At 37.6% G+C, this 20549-nt stretch overlaps 1 protein-coding gene and 1 long non-coding RNA gene across 3 annotated transcripts in view; one reads left to right on the forward strand and one right to left on the reverse strand.

Moving 5' to 3' along the window:
- The window catches only part of LOC117087781, a 28315-nt gene extending 23801 nt beyond the window's left edge, over nt 1–4514 (forward strand). Inside the window, exons 2-3 of the long non-coding RNA XR_004438911.1 lie at nt 3767–3895; nt 4362–4514. This is a non-coding gene — a long non-coding RNA (uncharacterized LOC117087781). The remainder of the gene's footprint in view (nt 1–3766; nt 3896–4361) is intronic.
- Nucleotides 1–20549, reverse strand: part of TOX3 (TOX high mobility group box family member 3) — a 109806-nt gene that overhangs the window by 2471 nt on the left and 86786 nt on the right. For both annotated transcript variants that reach the window (XM_033218381.1, XM_033218382.1), the window contains exons 4-6: nt 10152–10421; nt 5581–5808; nt 3854–3934 (exon numbers count right to left, since the gene is read on the reverse strand). In XM_033218381.1, the coding sequence (XP_033074272.1) occupies nt 3854–3934; nt 5581–5808; nt 10152–10421 (579 nt within the window). The remainder of the gene's footprint in view (nt 1–3853; nt 3935–5580; nt 5809–10151; nt 10422–20549) is intronic.

The raw sequence follows: 20549 nt of genomic DNA on the forward strand, positions 1-20549 counted from the left end.
ATGCTCATCTTGTACCACATCACTGAGCTTTGGGGATGGTTGTTACACAGTACTATTGTGGCAAAAAGATAATTGATACACATATTTAAGAGCAACAATTCTTCTGCATTTAACTCTGTACTAAGGACTTTACCATTGAGTACCATATGTTTAAAGACAACAGAGTACAGGCTGCCTGAGTTCAAATGCAGTTCTCTGACTTAATGACTTTGTGACATTGGACAATTTACTCATCTGTTCCCATTTTCTTATCTGTAACATTGGGTTATATGGTTTCTTTCTTTCTTTCTTTCTTTCTTTCTTTCTTTCTTTCTTTCTTTTCTTTCTCTCTCTCTCTCTTTCTTTTTTTTTTTTTTGGAGATGGAGTCTCACTCTGTCACCCAGGCTGGAGTGCAGTGGCACGATCTCGGCTCACTGCAACCTCTGCCTCCCAGGTTTGTGCCATTCTCCTGCCTCAGCCTCCCAAGCAGCTGGGACTACAGGCACCCACTACTACACCTGGCTAATTTTTTGTGTTTTTTAGTAGAGACAGGGTTTCGCCATGTTAGCCAGGATGGTCTCGATTTCCTGACCTCGTGATCCGCCTGTCTCGGCCTCCCAAAGTGCTGGGATTACAGGCGTGAGCCACCGTGCCCGGCCGGGTTATATGATATTTTTCTTGTGCAGAGGTCGTGAGAATTAAATGAACTCACATGTTAAGCATCTAAGAAAGTGCCTGGTCCACGGGAAGCAATAAATATTAGCTATTTTTATTAGTTAACAATTACTATTACCAGAAAATGGCCACTGGAATACTTGAAAGCCCTGTATTGTGTGATTATTTATAACAAGGTTCATTCAAATATAAGAAAACCGTTATTGGTTTCCTCAGAGATACCAAACTGAAGTTTTCACAATTTTAGAAATGTTTTAGTTCATCAACTGTTTTTGAAGATTTCCAGAATTTATTAAAGGAGTCATAGATATAATATTCAACTTCATGGGACCAAATCACCTGTTAAAAGATAAACAGCAGATATAGGGCTGAACATAGAGAGAAACTACTGCATTTTGTACTAAAAACACTTCACTGCCTCCACAAAAGGAAATTCTTCCACTAATGCAACTGTGATTGGAATGATTCATTCCAAAGACAATTTTTTCCTTGTATTCTTCATTTGATTAGGATGTTTTCAGGGGAGTGTTGTAGGGGCACCTAGGAGACATCAAGCAGCCATCCACTATCTTTAATAATTGTATATTTCTAAATTTTTATGACTCCGATTTATAAAATCCTGCTGTTGGAAAGAAACTGAGATGTAACCTCATATAGAGTCATCCAGTGTGTAGGAATAGCCACCTCTGATGTTTTCTGCTTGAACACATGTCATCATCGTAAGGCACTCCCCTTCAGTGCACAGCTCTCCACATTACAAAACTCAGTGGGGCTGCATGTTCCTGAACGGTCATGTTCTAAGGTCTTAGGGTAAGAAGCAACCTATAAATATTCAAATTTGTCTTCAAAAAACCATTAAATCACCCATAAAGTAGAATACACACAGTAAACATGTACATAATTCTTATATACTATCGTAGTTAAAAATTAACAAGCTAGTCTTAAAGAAAAAAACACAAAGAAAGTCTGTATTTCAACACCTGGGCAGCTCAGTTGCACAGTTGTGCCTTTAAGATGCTGCCTTAATGGTAAATGGAGATGGGTGGATGATTGCACAGAGTTCTTCCTTGCCTGTCTTCTTGCTCCTTTATGGTTTAATAGTAAGCTCCCATGAATCTCTTTGGTTGTTGTAAAGATTAAAAGTGATAGCAGAGTCACATCTTAAGGGGGGAGGTCTGAGGCTCCGCGTGTAGAGGCATAAGTTAAATGTGCATATGATGCAACCCTATTGATGTTTCTGATGCTGGGGCTGAACTCTCGCTCCCTGTAAGCTCACCCCTTGGATGATTTCTCCTCTCTTGGGCACAAAGATCGACTTCATTTCTCTTATATAACAGCCCTTATATTTGAGAACTAAGATCATATGCCTCCAAGTCCTTGCCTCCCTGATTCTTTCAGTTATTCTAACATGATGTGATTTTCAGTCCTCACCATCATGGAGGCAATGCTCTAGAGAGACATCAGTTGATTGTCTCTCTCTTTACATTGTGGGATCCAAAACAGAACCAATTCTTTAGAAGTGGTCTAACAATCACTGTACAATTCGATGCTGCTTCCAGTGAGATCACTATATTAGCAGCTACTTCACACTTTGGGTTCAGGTTGAAATTATTCTAAACTTATACCTAAAGGACCATATTAGTTGCCTCACAGTTCTTTGAACAGAGATTTAGGATCTTCTCAAAGTGCATTTACTGAATTAAAAAACAAACAAACAAAACCCTAGTATTTAAAATTAATTCCTTCTAAATTCTATCCTATTGATTTTTTTTTTCCTTTTTGGTATCATTGAATTTCGTCTGAAAATATTTCTGAATCCCGATTGTAGCATGTAATGTATAAGTTTTAAGTTATCCCTTCTAAGTCACTCACAGACTTCATGAGCCCAGTCATGGTTAATACTCCCTGAATGCCTTTTGAGATACTGGATCTTAGTTTAAATAAATCCATATACAGTCAATTATTCATGCTCTAATGCACAAAATCACCTATACCTGCTCTGGATAAATGAATGAATAAATGATCCACTTAAGAAGTACATGCACACTGTTGCTCTATTCACTCCATCTAATTAACCACCAACTATACTTTAATTCTTAACATCTGCAGCCCATACAGTCAGCTGTTCTTTGCCAATGTACAAGCCTGAGTACAACATCAGTATATCTTCTAGTATGTGTCTTCCAGAGTCTGAGAAAGAGGTTTTGCTACTGACCTGATAAATGTTTTCTCTATCTAATGAAGTGGGAAGTGTCCTAATAGCTGTCAACAAAGAGAGGAGGATCTCTGTTGATCTGATTCTGAGCAGCTGCAAATGCTAGATCTTGATACAAGTACTTAATACAGATAATATAAAGAAGAAACAACTCAGGTAAAAAGAGAAAAAGGGGAATGAACCCTTTTAAAATGTCTTTGAGACCCTAGGTTGTACTTGAGACAGCAACAGTGACAATGAAATTATATCTCTACTTGTCAGAAAAAATTTCTCTAGAGCAAAAATATATTATATCAAATTATCCTTTCTAAAACCTCTAAAATCTATAAAGGCAAGAGAAAAAGCTAATTAAATGTTAATATAATGTAACAACTCATATTCCTTTGGATTAAGGTAATTATAATCTACAGTGACATTTGCTTGGGATATTGGTGCATTTTATAACACACCAGGGTCCACTGTATACTCTCTATATAATACATATAGTTTTTGTTTAGTACTTGGAATATAATTTCATTTTAAATGATCATGAGGTTTATTTATTTATAGGATATGGAACAGTTCGGTCAAAAATGCAACGCCCCCCCATCATAGTAATATAACCACAGGAGAATTTATAATATGATGTCCAAAAATGCCTGACAAACATACCTCCCAGTTTAAGCAGAGGACATTAACACAGGTCCCAATCCCTCACCAGAAGAAAGCATAAGAGCCTATTTAAGATTTACGTATATAGCTACATACACATATATAAAGATCAGGGAAATCTCTCAGAAACAACTTAGACTCGGCTGCTTAAGTTAACTCTTATTTTCAGATCATCATTTGGGTAATCTCTAATGGAAACACCTAAGTTTACAAGTTGTTCAAGATGTCTTTCCATCAACTTTTAGGGGAGCTGCAGTTATGTTTTCAATGCTTGAGGGCTGTTTTCCATGCTGTAACTATTTCGGACCCTGGCCGCCCCTGCCCAGGTTTACCTTAGAAACGAGGCTGGCCCTGTATGCCGCCAGGGCCTTCAGGTATTCTTTTTTGGCAGCTTCTGTTTTCCTTTTATATACCTATTAAAAGACCACAATTAGCACCACCTTTAGCATATAAATTCTCAGCTATAAAACAACTTCTGCACAAATTAGGTCACATAAACACAACTCACATAAAAAGGTTGGTCTCCTTGGCTTTGATTTTTAAATGTTAGCGTGCGCGCGCGCGCGCACACACACACACACACACACACACACACACAGATATTAAAACAAAACAGAACCCTGCCACCCTCACTGGAGCACAATTTTTATATTTACTATTGCAAATAAGAAAAAGATTTCCAGTTGCAATACAGATTCTTGAGAATCACTTTTTCCTGAGAACAGCTGAAAACCTCATGCTAAGGCAATAAATAAGGTAGCAAGAAGAATAAGCTTTGCTGCAAATGGCTAACTTTAGAGAAAGTAATGAGTTTCTCCATCAATGTCTTCTTTCCCTCAGATACCTTTCTAAACTATACTAAAGCCAGAGGATAAAAACAACAGGTAGAATGATGAAGACAGAAGAGAAAAGAGCAAAGCGTTTCAACCTTGGTTTTCTTTTGGAGCAAAATTGAAAGTCAGAAATCATCCAAGCTGGGAGATTTCCATTAGTGACCCCACTGAGTTACATAAATAAAATTCCAGCATATTAAACATGATTTGGGCTTCTCCTTTTCTTAAGTGGTCTGATAGTTGGGTGTTCGATCAACATGCATCTTTCTCTCCAGAGTTTAAAAGTTAGGTGCGGCACTTTTCCAGTCTCTCAGAATTATATTTCTGGGACAGAAAATCACTCTGCTGTCTACAGTAATAAACTCAGTGCAAACTAACAAGAAATTTCTAATATTGCACTATCCCAACAAAACAAGCTCCTAGGAATGAGTTCCTGAAATCAGTTCATGATTTGTAAATAAAAATCAAGGACTTTCCACTCTTCGTTCTTAAAAAATATTATTCTATTTTATCACTCATAAGGGTTGATCTATTCTTCTGTGGATACGTAAAAGTTAACTTCTATTAATGGTCATTGGAGTTTCATGCAAGGAGCAAGTGGGGGGACCGACCCCCAAGGAACCCATTCTTCTCTTCATTTGTGTGGAGGAGTTGCAAGGGGAAGGAGAGGAGACGAAGCCCCTAAGGAAGTATCTCCCACCAGCATGGCTAATTTCTGAATACCTCTCCTACTGCCTTGCTTTAAAATGAACTTGGAATAAAATTTCAAATGCCTGGTGACAATAATGAGACACGCAGAGGCAGCTTCAAAGTTTGGAAACCCACCAGGACAGCACAAGGGTTCAGAAAGATGATCAATGGAAAGGCAAGCGGGATGGACCTAATCCCTTTGTAGTGCCCTTTTTGAACAAAAGGGGAAACATTCCACATTATTTAAAATGAAAAGATTATCATCAAAAAGTTTATGCTTGCAGGATACTGCCTGGATTTCTTCCAGCCTTCCTCTGAATGGGTTCTGAACATGCACCCATAAGCTGACAGAGAAATCAATATAACTGGAGAGTTGTTTAGATTTATACATCTAGGTTTTTAAATTCCATCGCTTAGAAAAGGCTTTCAAAAGAAGCAATCATATTAAGTGAACACATGCACTCGGAAAAGGTGTGAGGAATATTTTAAATGATCATGAGGTTTATTTATGGAGCCTTGATGGGTCTTTGTCTCACCTGCTTTTGTTCTTCTCCAAGGCTGTCCCACATAGATGCTACAATTTTTGAGACCTCTCCAAAGGTTGCATTGGGGTTTTGACCTTTAATTGCAGCCTGTGTGTCTCTGAAAAACAGGGCATATGCTGACACTGGCTTCTGTGGCTCATTGGGATCTTTCTTTTTCTTTTTCTTTGGAGTCTTGGGCTTCTTGCCAGAGTCTGGAGCAGCTCTTTTCTCTCCAATGGCCTGCAAAGCAGGAAGAAAATTCACTGCCTAGAATATACTTGCAGAGAATGCAACAAGACTTAACTCAGATCCATAATTGTTCTTTGAAGGTTTTGTTAGGCACCATCAACAGATGAATCACCACCAAAACCGGGGGAGGGGTAAACTTGCTTGGAGTTAACCAGACAGCAGAGATTAGCATTTAGAACATCGATTAATGAGACCCAGAAGTATCTTCAATACATTCACAACATATGCTCTAAATAGCAATTATGAGTAATGAAAAACAGAACACTCTGTACCAGGCAATGCTATATATATGCTATACTACACATGTATATACATCAGCAAAATATTTTGTATTTTCAGAGGTTTTAGAAGTAAAACCTAAATAATATTCAAGATGTTGATCATATTCAAATATTTTAAATGAGGTCCCTAGCCATAGTCACATGCCATATATGTGATCTGTCTGAATTGATTTGTTTTTTGAGGCTGATTTTTTTATTTTACCAGAATGTCACTTTGCTAGTGGCTCTCCAGAAACTCAAATGGAAATTAGCACCAATTTCTATACTTGCTCCATAAGGACAAGGTCATCTTTATTTTCTAAAATAACAATAATTTTCTAAGTATTAACGGCAAATGTAAAAATGTCAAAACTACTTTAAGTGGAGATAAAAGTGAAATTGATACTCTCCATAAAATTAAAAACCTGTAAAAAAAAAAAAAAAAAAGGAAGCAATAGGTGATACTTAAAAATCACTAAGAAGACTAAAGAGAGGATGTTTGTTATTTGTGGCAAGTAACCCTGCTCACAAGAATACTACCATAGAGACTCACACACATTCACCAGATGAACTCTGAGAGATCAGAACCATAAACTGATACGGCTATAGTTTCCCAATTTAAAGATAATGCAGCTCCATATTCACCCGCTACCATCATCTAAGTTCACTGATCATTTAATATACTTATCAGAGAAGCAGGGAAATGATTTGTAAATGTTTTATTCCCCTAGATCACAATACCAAAGATAATTTTGCAGTTAACTTCATCAAGAATCCTGCAATGTTTGACAAAATCTGTTTTCAAAGCCAGCCTTGAGCAAGATCAACCAAGATAGATTCAAGTTACTAATAGATTGGCTTTCGCCGGGCGCGGTGGCTCAAGCCTGTAATCCCAGTACTTTGGGAGGCCGAGACCGGTGGATCACGAGGTCAGGAGATCGAGACCATCCTGGCTAACATGGTGAGACCCCGTCTCTACTAAAAAATACAAGGTGGCAGGCGCCTGTAGTCCCAGCTACTTGGGAGTCTGAGGCAGGAGAATGGTGTAAACCCGGGAGGCGGAGCTTGCAGTGAGCTGAGATCGAGCCACTGCACTCCAGCCCTGACGACAGAGCGAGACTCCATCTCAAAAAAAAAAAAAAAAAAAGATTGGCTTTCAATGGCTTGAATTATAATTCAAATTTTTCCTAGAGTATTATTTACTTTCTAAATGAGGATCATTTGGAATTTTTACCATTTACTAAAATTCTTAGTAAGGAAATTTTCTTAGAGAGCTCTGAACCCTCAAAGAGTTAAGAAACCACTGGCCTACCTCTAGGTGAGCCTATTGTTTGCACTATTTAAGTGATAACAGCATCCACACTTTATCTGAGTAGTTTATAAGCTTCAGATGGTTTTAAGTCATATCTCTCTTCTCCTCCAAAATGTCATCTTTCATAACTCACACAATTAATTCAATAATTCTCTAGAGCCCATAGTCTTTTTTCTAAATTTTCAAAATAAGTGAGACTTGTTTAATTCTACTTAATGAACGTGAATTTCCAAGACAGTCAGATGCCTTTCAGTTAGAGCTTCACTTGGAGCCAAGTTTTCCTTCAATGAAGAACATTATTTAAACAAGAAAAACTATATACAGACACACACATTTTTCTAGTTGAATCCAACAACTATATTCTTCTCCTGGAAGAAAATCCGGCACTGTTAGTGCCACACTACCCTGACCAATGGCAAGATGCTATTACTTTCCAGGGGAGCTTTTTTTCCAAGTGAGAGGAGTTCAATTTCATTCTCTGTAAAACAATATTTAAACGTCAAACACCTTTGATGCCTTTCTTGGATAACCATGATGTGCCCTAATCATTATTACTTTTTAAGAATAAACCAGAAACATGGAGTCTCACCATTTAAATAAAAATTCAGAATTAATTCTCCTAAGGAAATTTTTGTGCCATTGACTTAAAAGGGTTTGGACCGAACGCTGGAGAAAAAGATTTACCCCAAAGAGACATAATCAATGATAGTTTTAATCTTCCTTTCTCAGCTAAGTTTCAATGAAGATAAATTGGCTTTACTGTCGTTACGCAAAACCTAGACCCTCGCTTAAAATGGAGCAAGCTAGGAGTCCCATAGGAGGTCCTCTTTAAGACGACAATTTCTGTTTGGTACAGCGGCAAGTATGAAGATCCGTGGACGTGAGTGGAAGGAAAGGAATCCCTTTGAATTGTAATGGCTAAGCGGTTACCTAACCCCATCTGTTCATATCCCTCAAGAGTCTTTAACCATTACTTCTCAATCCTCTAGACTGAGGTTCTGTGAATGTGAGAAGACTATCAGTGCATTTACCATTCCTGGGCCCAATGGGGGTGCTAACGTGATACTATAAACTAAACGGTTCATCTCGAAACCCCTTCGATTTCCACAGCGTCACTCGAAACTCCCTCCCCTGTTCCTCATCACTCTTAATCTTCTCTAGCTCCTCTTCTTCCTTTTGCTACTTAGAAATAAATGATGCTCAGGATTCTGTCCTTGACAGAAGTCCTGATTACTTTCACATCTTCTCATCTATGTGCTGATGGTCCCAAAATCTATAGCTCCAGTTCCCATGAACTGAGTTCTAGACTCCAATGTAAGCAACTCAAATTCAACTCTAAAATCCCAAACTCTCATGTTCCCCATGGGGGAGAACACTTCTCTCTTTGTGGGTTGCTCCTCTCATTTGCTAATAGCCATTCTGGCTCTCAAACTAAAATCCAATTTGTCTTTTCCTCAAATTCCAGTAGATCACCAAATCCTTAAAATGTTTATGATTCTCACTCCTAAAATGCCTGCTAACCTGGTACCTCCTGTCCATTCCCTCCCTTGATGAAGGGAAACATAACAAAAGAGTCTTCTAATTAATTGCCTTTTCTTTGGTCCCTCCCTTTGTAAGGCATTCTATATATAGCCAAAATTATCTCTTTAAAGCATAAATTACTTATGCCATTTCTTGATGCAAATAATAAATCGTCTCTTAGCTACCAACAGAAAGACCACCACATTGAAGCCATTTTGTTCTTCAACTTCTATTTCTCTCTTCCCCCATATCAAACTTCGTTATACCTATAAATAGCATGTACTTCTACCGTTCCTCACAAGCCTCCCACCAAAATGCTGGCCTCTGTCTTCTGCCTCACAAACTTTTATTCATCCTCTTAGACCTAATTCAAATATCACTTTCTCAGTAAAGTCTTCCTCAAATCATTCTCCCAAGCAGAATCGATTAGAATCTCAGCACACCAGATACATCAATTATATCACTAATCACATCTGGAGCTAGTTTTAAACATTGCTATTCATCTCCAGTGGGGAGTCTCATGAGCAGTAGTTCTCTTATAAATCTCTGTATCACAAGAACCAAACAAAATGCCAAGCACAGAGTAGGTATACAGCACATAATTAATGAGTGACTAATGAGTAATTATGTACTATTACAGCACTCTTTTTCATTATTCTAAGCATTTGGAAAAGTCATACCTGGAAAGCAGTTTTTATTTCAAAGTATGTATCATTTAAAATTATACATTTCCCATGACGAAGGCAAAAACGTAAGATGATGAGAATGAACTCAGAGATAAACATCACCGAAGGCTGTCAAATGTGGCAGCAGCTTGACCGACACACTGGATGAAACTTGCTCACATGGACATTAATTTAGAACCAGAGCAGTTTAGAATTTCTGGAATGTCTAGAATTTCTAGAAATTTGTAGCAGGGAGTCCAAGCCCTCCTTTTGCAGATTAGAAAAATTGGGCCTACAAGAGTTAAATAACATGTCCAGTGCCTTACAGCTATACTAGGAGAAGCCAGATCTCTCAATTTCCAGTCCAATATACTTTCTACAGAAAATAAATGAAACACTGAAGAAAAACAACAAACCATCATACATTTAAATGCTACTCCAAATCTATGAAGAAAAACAAGGTAACACCATGAATGACATTCAAACAGCATGGGGTGATCCCATACTCTCTGGCAGGTTACACACTAAGATCCCATATTCTCTGGCAGGTTACACATTAAGGCAGTTCTAACTTACTCTGTTGGCTTCATCAGCATCCTCTTCATTGATGGAGCTGGAAGGGGAGGGAGTGGCCGATTTGCTTGCTGGAGGTGAAGGAGATGTGTGAGGCATACTGGCACCTCCCAAATTCAACCCTAACTGGGCGCTGAGCTGAGACTGGTTGATGGTGGTGAGCTGGGCAGGAGGCATGACCCCAGAACGCACAGCATCGGTCATGTGGACGATGGACCGCATGATCAGGGAGGGATCCTGCCGGTACTGGGACACTTGTGTGTGGCTCTGATCCTAGAAAGGCAGCAGCAAAGGGGGAAAATATATCAGTTTTTCCAGATATCAGCGAACTTATTAGATTAGCATCTCCTTAGATAGGTTTGAACTGTTACAATGTTAATAGGTCTGACCTATTGCAGGATGATGGTCTCCGTTCATTTATTAAATGTAAGGACCCATGCCAAGAAGTTGAAAGGTGAGAAGCACAAAATCCAAGTATCTAGTCCAGAATATTTCATTATAGAACTGTCAGTGGATAAGGAAGGCAGGAAGGAAGGAAGGAGGGAGGGAGGGAGGCAGGGAAAAAAGAAGGAAGAAAGGAAATTAGCAAAACTAAATATAATCTTTTAGCTCTTGTTTCTGATTGAGGAAACTGGTGGCAGAGAAAGGAATGAAGCAGAGACCCCACCCATTCAGGCTCATCCATTAGTTTACCATCCTTCCCACACACATAGCTGTTATGAGAGAAGGCAAAGCCATTCTTTATTTTATTCTCCCAGAAATGCACAAGACATGCAGAGGATGAGCCAGCAAAGCACAGAGCTTTAGTTTCACAGAGCAAACATCTGTTTGCTTTAGGGCACCCTTTCTGTGAAATCCTCTGTGGTTAACCAGACGGTCATTCCGATTCTGAATTACATTGTCAGCAGCATCTGGAAGTCATTCAATGTCTTTTGGTTTGGATATCACTTCTTTCATTTAAACCTACTTTGTTTTCTTTTGTTCAATCCACCATGATTTAATGTACTAATGATTTTTTTCGTTAATACATATAAGAAAAAATCATTAAAAAAGATGGTAGAGATCATCAGAAATAGCTTTTTCTGAAACTTACTGCAGTTACTTTACATGAAACTTTCTCTGTTCTTGGTAGTCATACAGAAAGGCCTTAGAGTTGTTGCTGCTTGCTCTCTATTTTTTTTTTAATTCCAAAGAATCAAAAAATGAAGACACACTTTTCAAATGACTTACTTTAAGACATGTCATTTGGAGTGAGTCTGTGATTTTGCTGAAACCAAATTCTCTTGACTCACAGTGACCCAGAATCTAATTTTATACACAAGCCTATGAATTCTTAACTGTTCCTTTTTTGAGTCCTTCTGATAAGGCTTATTTTTGCTCTTTAAAGAAGCAGAATGAATTGTAAATAACTAAATTGGAGCATTTGGTTTCTTCATATTAAATATATAAATGCCACTCAATAAGAAGATCTATCGAAGAAAACTAGTTGAATAAATCATGGTCTACCCATACGTCAAAGTGTTATGAAGCTTTTAAAAATAATGAATTAGATTTATGTGCATTGACCTAGGGCAGAGTTTCTCAATTTCAGCTCTCTTGACATTTTGGACCAGATAATTTTTATTGTAGGGGCTTGTCCTGCACATTGAGGGGGCTTGTCCTGCGTATTGTAGGTACTCAGATGCATCCCCAGCCTCTACCCACTAGATGCTAACGATGTCCCTCCCCGTACCAGTCATGACAATGAAAAATGTCTCCAGACTTTGCCCCTGGCAGGGCAAAACCACTCCCAGTAGAGAACCACTAGCCTACCCAAGATACAGTACATAAAAGGCAAGTTAAAAAATAACTATACAGGAGAGCCTCATTTCCTTTGAGGAAAAAAAACAAATGTGTATCTTAATGTTAACAATGGTTACATTATAAGGGGTGGAATGGGAGGAGCAAGGGGGGGGAGAGTTGCAACTTTTTCTATGTACATGTGTATGCCATTTTGATAAGCTGTGACCACAATACAAAAGTAAACAAAAACTAAAACACTTTAATCAGAAAAAAAAAGAAGATAATGCAAGTGGTTAAAAGAGGCCGTCAACAAGTGTTAGAATATTAAATACATACATTTTCCATTTCTTAATAATTTTTCAATAATTACCGTGAAATCCTGGAGGAAAGTGTCACGAGTATCAGAACACCACACTCCCTTGTATCACTGGCAATGTTCTCCTTCATTATTCCTACAATATTACGTTCTACTTGCAGGTGTCTTTCTGCAGATTGTGTGGATTTTATGTTATCCGTTCATCCTAATTATTTTTTTTTTTTGGTTGGAATTTTACCACATTTACTCATTTCTCCTAGAAAATCTGAGCTATCTGTTCAGTCTTCCATGTTCTCTTAAAGTTTAACCACTGCTCCCTGTTATAACTTCTACCCCAAAACTACTGGTAATTATGCCATCTAGCTTATTCTAAGTTTTCTTCTTCCTATATGTCTTTCAGAATGCTTTTATTTTTTGTTTGTTTGTTTGTTTTTAGATGGAGTCTCACTCTGTTGTCCAGGCTGGAGTGCAATGGCACGATCTCGGCTCACTGCAACCTCCGCCTCCCAGGTTCAAGTGATTCTCCTGCCTCAGCCTCCTGAGTAGCTGAAACTACAGGCATGCAACACCACGCCTGGCTAATTTTTGTACTTTGAGTAGAGATGGGGTTTCACCATGTTGGTCAGGCTTGTCTTGAACTCCTGACCTCAAGTGATCTGCCCACCTCGGCCTCCCAAAGTGCTGGGATTACAGGCATGAGGCACCGCACCCGACCCAGAATGTTTTTTAAAAATCTTTCCATCTTATTTAAATCTAGATGTTTTAAAGTATCTATAGGCAAATTCCAGGGCACATTTAAATGAAGCATTTTAATTCTGACTGTGTAATTCTAAATTAGTTAACTGGTATGGCCATGGAATGTGATCATCTGATTTCTGCAGTGTTCTCATTAGCAGAGAATTTCTTTGCTCTCTTTGCTCCAATGCCTGTGAAAATCTGCACACATAGGTGCTCGATTGACTCATCCCACACCCAGAGCATTTTTTAGATGGCTCTCATGGCCAAACACAAGGCCAAGAAGCATGTCTCCTTGGCTTCATCAGCCCTTCCTGAATTCCATCTGCAATTTACACCTTTATTATGGATCTTGCTGCTGGGGAGCTCTTGTTGATGGACAGCCAAGGTTCACTGTACTAAAAAGGAAGTTTTACTGTGTGTTTATTACTATGTGCCAGCATTTGTGCTAAGCTTAATATGCTCTTTCTAATTTAATGCCCTAGATTGCTTTCTGCATTAGATACTAGTACTATACTCATTCTTAGACACATAAGAATGATTCCCCAGGCCCCTAGGCTAGCAAGTGAATGCTTGACAGGAAACCTGGGCCCTAGAGAGCCATGGTGTCTTCATGGTAGAGGTGTGTCCTGGCAGAGAGAGATGAATGAGACTCTGGGATCTCCACTGCCATCATCCCCCTTTAACAAAATCAACTCCATTTCCATGTTTTATAAATTGAGGTTCCTCATAATATTTCATTACAAAAACAAATCAAAACCAAGGTTCTTTTGCAGGGTGACAGTATGGAAACCATTCCTGAAGAGTACTGGGTGTGGGGCCAAGGCTTTGCCAAAACTTAGAATCATCACATAGTCTTCAGATCCAAAAAGATGCCATCTCCCACTGGACAAGATACCAAGGACCTCTAGACTATTTGTAAAGTAACCTCTGACCCACATAATTGATGCATCAAAACGTGCTACCACTCACCATGGTTCACAGTTAGTTGATAATAACTTCCTATGAGTGAAGATTATAGTATAAGAAGATCAATGGCTAAAGTGTCTCTCTGGAAATTCAAGCTCCTTTAGGGCCACCAATTATTAACAACTGCCTTGGGGAACTTGAGGATCCTCAATAGCTCCAATCATTTTCCATAAAAGTAACCTTTAAAAGATGTTACCCTTGATCTTAGGACTACCACATAAAAAGAGAAAGATGTCAGCTCAGCACAAAAGTATTTATTGAGCACCTACTATGTATCAGGCCAGAGAAGGCAATATATCAAACCTTCTATCTTCAAGAACTAGGAAATTACCATGTGATTATTTTACACATTAAACAAAATCCTGAATGGATGGACAAATTTACTACAACCAAGTGTAGGCCAGAATAATTTTTATATACCCCCATCAAAATTGCTCACAATTTTTCCCAGTAGTAGTGACACAATAAGGAAATGTATAACCATGAATATAGCCCAGAGAAACTTAATGTGCTTTTGTTAATATTACTTCTCACTTACAAAAACTAAGTCCTGAAAGATTTACCAGTGATCATTTAAAGGCAAAGCAGCTACTGGGTTATAAGAGATTGCCCACTCTCATAACCAACAATAAGAGTTGAATGCTGGTAGCTTTTTCAACTCCTTTCACAATTACATTTTATATGTAATCTTCCTTTATATCATTTCCTAAATTTTTCAGTATTTGGGAAAAACTCATTCTCTCTTCCTTGTCTTGTTTTGTCTTCTAATTGGCGATATTAGATAAGAGTTTCTCAACCTAAGTGGTACTGACATATTGGTCTGGATGATCCTTTCTTGGGGGAGGGATATTCTGTACATCATAGAATATTTAGCAGCATCTCTGGCCTCTACCCACTAGATACCAGCAGCCGCCCCTGCCCTACCAGGTTGTGACAACAGAAATGTATCCAAACAGTGGCAAATGTCAAAATCCCCTTCATTTGCAAACTACTGTATCAGACCTAAAATATCATAAAAATCATCTTCTTGGGGGAGGCAGGTAGTGAATGTTCAAAGCTTATGTTCTGTTCCTAAAAACAGAAATCATCCACATAAACAAGATTCCACTTTGATAAATATTGGGAAGAAAATAAATAGGTTATACAAAAAAGAGTTACTGGGAAAGGATGGCTACATTTAATTGGGTCAATAGGAAAGGTCTCTCAAAAAAGATGGCATTTGAGCTGATGCTGAAGGATGAGGAGAAGCCAACTGTGAAGTGAAGGAAAAAGTATGTTCCATGCAGAGGGAACAGCATGTGCAAGGTCTGAAGTGGGAGAGAACTTGACATGCTTGAGAAAAGAAAAGGTGGGCAGGAAAGCTGGGTGCAGGGTAGGCAAGGTAAAGGGTGAAACACAATAGACTGGGAGAGATTGGCCTAATTGTGTAAGGTGGGGAAATCATGGGATGCTTCCCCAAGGAGATGACCTACTATGCTGAGGTATAAAGGGAAGTAGAAGCTAACCAAGCCAGGGCATCCCAGACAGAGATGAACATGTACCCAAACCTGGGGCAAGGGCAAACATACTACCAATAAGGAAATGACAGTCTAATGTGACTGGGCCAGGAAGAGCATGGCCGGCTATGAGGTTGGAACGGCAAGTCATGGCTATAAAGAGACAAGGTTTATTGTCTGGGTTAGGAAGTCTGGATTATCATTCACAGTGTAGAAGGCTGCCATTGGAATTTAAAGCATGGTATATATCTAGTGGGACTATTCATTGCAATAAATATTAACTGACCATACCTCATAGGCAACCAACCCATCTAAATCAACTGCGGGCATTTCTATTTAGTTTAAATATAAATGTACAGCCTATCACCTCAATCTGTGTCTCGAAGAATACTCAAAGATTAATTTTTGCAGTCACAGAAGTTCACTCAGAATGTGTGGGCCATGGATCTCATAAAATGCTTTCACTAATAGGAGGGGCACTGCCTTCTATCTATTGGCCTGTATGATTCATGTCTGTGGTGTTCAACAAAGCCTTCTGGTTTCTGTATGTCTTGGTGTGGGTAGGGGAGTGCTTGGCTGAGGCTCGCCTCCCTCTCCAACTGATGAAAGAGGCTCTTTGTCTTTTTTAAACAGGAAAAATCCAATGAATGGATATTTTGGGTAGCAATCCCTCATTTTCTTAAATTGCCTGAAACCCAGTCTATTATTGAACATTAATCATTTGAGTGAGCGGTTAAAATTTAAATAATGTTATATTAATAAGGAAACTTTAGATCACTAACATAAATGAAAAATTAAAATCACTCATGGCCAATGGAATGCCAAATAAACACCAGGAAAAGAAAATAATACTGTTATAGTCAGTGTGGATACTGGGGCCTGCCTAAGGCTCTGGGCCTGAGCTCTGCTTTCTTTAACTTAAGAAGGCTAAAAGAAAGGTGTGAAAGACTTAATTAGCCCCAAACTGAGTCTTTCTCCTGGACTTAATCAAGATTAAAAGAGAATTGAAAGGTGAAAAACTTCCTTACTGTGTAAATCACTATGTTATAATATCATGTTTGTATTTCATATGAAGGTACGTCCTAGGGTAAAAGGATATGAGAAGAGAATGGATAAAACTTGCTCTAATTTCCTTAAAAGAGAAAACTCTACATATTTAAATATTTTTCACTCATTTTTTCAGGCTGGGAGCAGTGCCACATTTATCTTTGTGTTGCACACTTAGTAGTACATAGTTATACATACTATGGTCTTGCTTTGTTTTGTTTCTTTTTGCAAATCTAAGATACAAGCTTTCACATTGACATTTTATTTTAAACATTATACATTATTATTCCATATTACCTGTTTATACTTATTACAACGACACTTACTTCCACTTGGGTTGATTTCATCATTAAAAATTTTTTAAATTTGAATATGCAAATATGTTTAATGCATCTTCTATCTATACTTGCACATAAATATTCTCTGTAATGATCCAATATTAGGTTTTCAAAATACAGCATAACATCCAGTTAATAAGCAACTAACCCAAATATATTAGAGTGTGACTAAATATATTTTCACTGTGCCAGTTTTTTAATCAATATGTCTGGAGAAATGAAGTAATTAAACAATTATCAGCAATAAAAATTACTTTGTATTCATAAATATCAGAGTTAACTGCAAATAGGAAATGCAGGCCAGTAATTTTATGTTCAATTATTTAGTTATGTCCTATAGCAATGTTAAAATTTTATTTCCAAATTAACAACGATCAAATAGTTATGCATAACTACTACGTTTGTAACTCCAATGAACCCTGACACAGTCATGCCAAATGCATACCAATGATAATTACAGACCTGCGTGCCACCACCTTTATATTCATCAAAATATCTGCACTGAAATAGATCATTTTTACTTAACAACTACTCTCACGGTTGTAATCAGACATACCTACCCATGAAAGTTTTGTAAAAAACAGTGTTCCCTAAAGTTAATTAATAGTTTATTGGCAAAATAAAATTTTCAAGAGTTTATTATGAATACTTAATGGTAGTTTACTCATGTACCTGTAATTGCTTTTGTTTTACCAAAGGGACAGCTCCATGCTTACTTTATTCAGTTCTAAATTGACATGTTAAAGAGCAATTCCACTTTTATAGCTGTTGATACTTTGAGCCCCCTCCCCTCCATTTTAACTTAGCAGTCTAGGTATGCTCTTAATAACAAGTAAATATCCTTTCATTATCCTTTTATTCATTTATATATTGAACACATGAAATATTTATTGAGAGCCAAGTATATTCCAGGTCCAGGGATGACACCAAACGGACCCAAGGAGCATTTGCCTTCCTAGAGCTTCTATTCTGGTAAGGAGGAGACAAGTGGGAAGCAAGCAAAGGAAACCATAGCAAAGGACGACAAGGGCGGTGAATAAAAGGAACAGGGGTAATGGTATACACAGTAATTCTCACTTCTCCAAAAAATATTTGAGCCATCATGTCAGTTTTACGTGGGAATCTGAGTGCTGTAAAAGGGTGTCTTTGCTGTCTCTGAACCATCGCTAAGTACTACAATACTTAACTGTAGATGATATATGTTAAAAAGAAGAGACAGGGAAGTAAACCACGACCAGCCTTCTCATACCACTTTCCTTTAAATGTTATAAACCAAACAAGTAATCATGTATCACACTGCACAAGGGTTAATTAGGTTTAGTATAAGTTTGGAACACAGTCCTACTTTGACAGATGACCCTCAAGTTAACTCAACCCTAAAGACAATTCCTATCTGTTTAGAGTCAGTAGTATGCACAGGCCAAGAATAAATAATATTTATTTTAAGCTCAGTATGGTACAAGGCTCTACAAAGAAGGCAGCTTGTAAAAGTGTCTGTGGTCTGGGTATTTTTGGCAGACAATTGGCAAGGTATAGTAATAGCTAAATTAAAGTTGGCTTTTGACAATAAGCTTCTTTCAGGCAGCAGTCAGACTGAATCTCTGTAATTCGTTGAGGGGACACTGGTAGTCAAAAAAAAAAAAAAGAAACACAAAACAATTTCGCAAACAGTATAATCAAGCTCTAATGATTTAAAACAGGCCAGGTACAGTGGCTCATGCCTCTAATCACAGTACTTTGGGAGGCCAAGACAGGAAAACAGCTGGAAGCTAGGAGTTCAAGACCAGTTTGGCCAACTGACAGCAAGGCCCTGTCTCTAGAAAAAATTTTAAAAACTAGCTGGACATGGTGGCACACACTGTAGTCCCAGCTACTCAGGAAACTTGAACACAGGAGATCAAGACTGCAATGAGCTATGATCACACCACTGTACCTCAGCCTGAGTGACAGAATGAGATCCTCTCTCTAAAAATTATGTAAAATTAAAAAAAGAAAAAGATACACAGCATTTAGTAGGTGCTCAGTAAATATTCATTGAAGGTCAATATATGGTTTCAGTTTTATAATTTAGACTTCGCGCAGATAGGTCTTATTCCATTCAATGTATATTTTTGCCTATATAAGTTGTGACTTTTATATCGTTAATTTATAGTAAAATAGCTTTTGACCATAACTTGACCAAAGTTATTCAATCTGTGAGATAAATTTGTAAGCATTCAATTCGTATGAGAAATTGCTTGTCCCCCTATGGCTAAATAGTCATCATCCTGTGGACTGTAGCTCCGCAGCATCTATTGACAATGGCAATGAATGCGTTCATAACAATAATAAGGGCTTGTTTTAATAGAACGTTCCATGCATTAAACACATTAATGACCCATGAAATAACTGCTTTATCTGTAACACATTAAAGCAACATTGCTAAAAACAATGCATTAATTGAAAGTCTACTATTTCTCTAAACATAAGATTTTTTGAAGTATAAAAATGGCATGAAAGTCATTTTCTTAAAAACAAATATAATAATTCAGCTTCAAAATTAGAGCCATGCCAAATGATGCTATAAAAACTTCTAAAATAAGCTTGGTAATTTTAGATATAATATTTTGATAAATTGCCATTTTTCTATCAGAAATGATATCTTTCTGGATTATGACTTAAGAGTCTTATGAATATTTTAAAAGCTCATAATTTTCTTCTCTGCATAAGTGTCTCCTATAGGACCTTTTCCTCTCTTTTTCTCTTCCCTTTAACAGGTATGAATACTACCATACTCAAACACTTTTCTTACTTCCATCTTTTTCAATTTTCTAATACTCCATTTGATATTGCTAGAGCACCACTATAGCATTTTCTGTAAATATGTGTGATCACAATTAAATCCAAAGTAGTATCAAACAGAAAATGTCAGTCCTCTAAGTATGGAAATATAATATAGGAAGAAAAGTATGTGAATTATCAGTGTGTTTTATAAATTCTCTTTTGGGGGGCATACAAAATATCAGACCAGAGACAATTATTTTACTGTCTGTTTCTTAGATATCAAAGAGAATTTTGAAATTCATCAAAGCTAACCTTCTGTTATGTACAACAGGCTAAGCTGAAAAGAATGTTAACAAGTTCAATTTTCATTCAATCAGCACTACTGCTCTCTGAAATGTTTCATTGCAGGAAAGAAATAAAAATAATCTATATGGTAATTATGAGGATGAATCCCCCAGTAACTTTCAGCTACATGAAAGGTCAGTTCTATTCAAGATATTTTATCAGTCCCCTGCACATACTCCTGTCCTGTCATTTTAAATCTGAACAGCATTTTATTTTCCCATTTACAGCTACCTGCAGAATTAAGTACTTAAGCCAAATAAGAAAAAAAAAAAAGAAATGTTGAATGCTGGCAAAGGCTATAATAGCATAGAGATAAATCGTTCATCTGCTCTCTCTCAAGCCTCTAGGGCTGCAAATTTTTCTTCTCCTGGTGCACTGTGGGTATTCAAAACTTGTTCAACATGATTTCATTTCATTTCAGGCACTGCCTGAGAAAACTAAATTACAGAATCAATCATACAGAAGGTCAGAGTGAGACTTCATTACAAGTATTGCATGCTTGCATGAATATCTTTCATTTATGACTGACCCAATATGTCACAATAGCTGTCTAGTAAAAATAATCCACTTTCTGAAATTGATGTACTACTGATGTCAATGCTACTCAGCA

Source organism: Trachypithecus francoisi, unplaced genomic scaffold (assembly GCF_009764315.1).
Source record: "Trachypithecus francoisi isolate TF-2019V2 unplaced genomic scaffold, Tfra_2.0 Lachesis_group10, whole genome shotgun sequence".
Classification (NCBI taxonomy): domain Eukaryota; kingdom Metazoa; phylum Chordata; class Mammalia; order Primates; family Cercopithecidae; genus Trachypithecus; species Trachypithecus francoisi.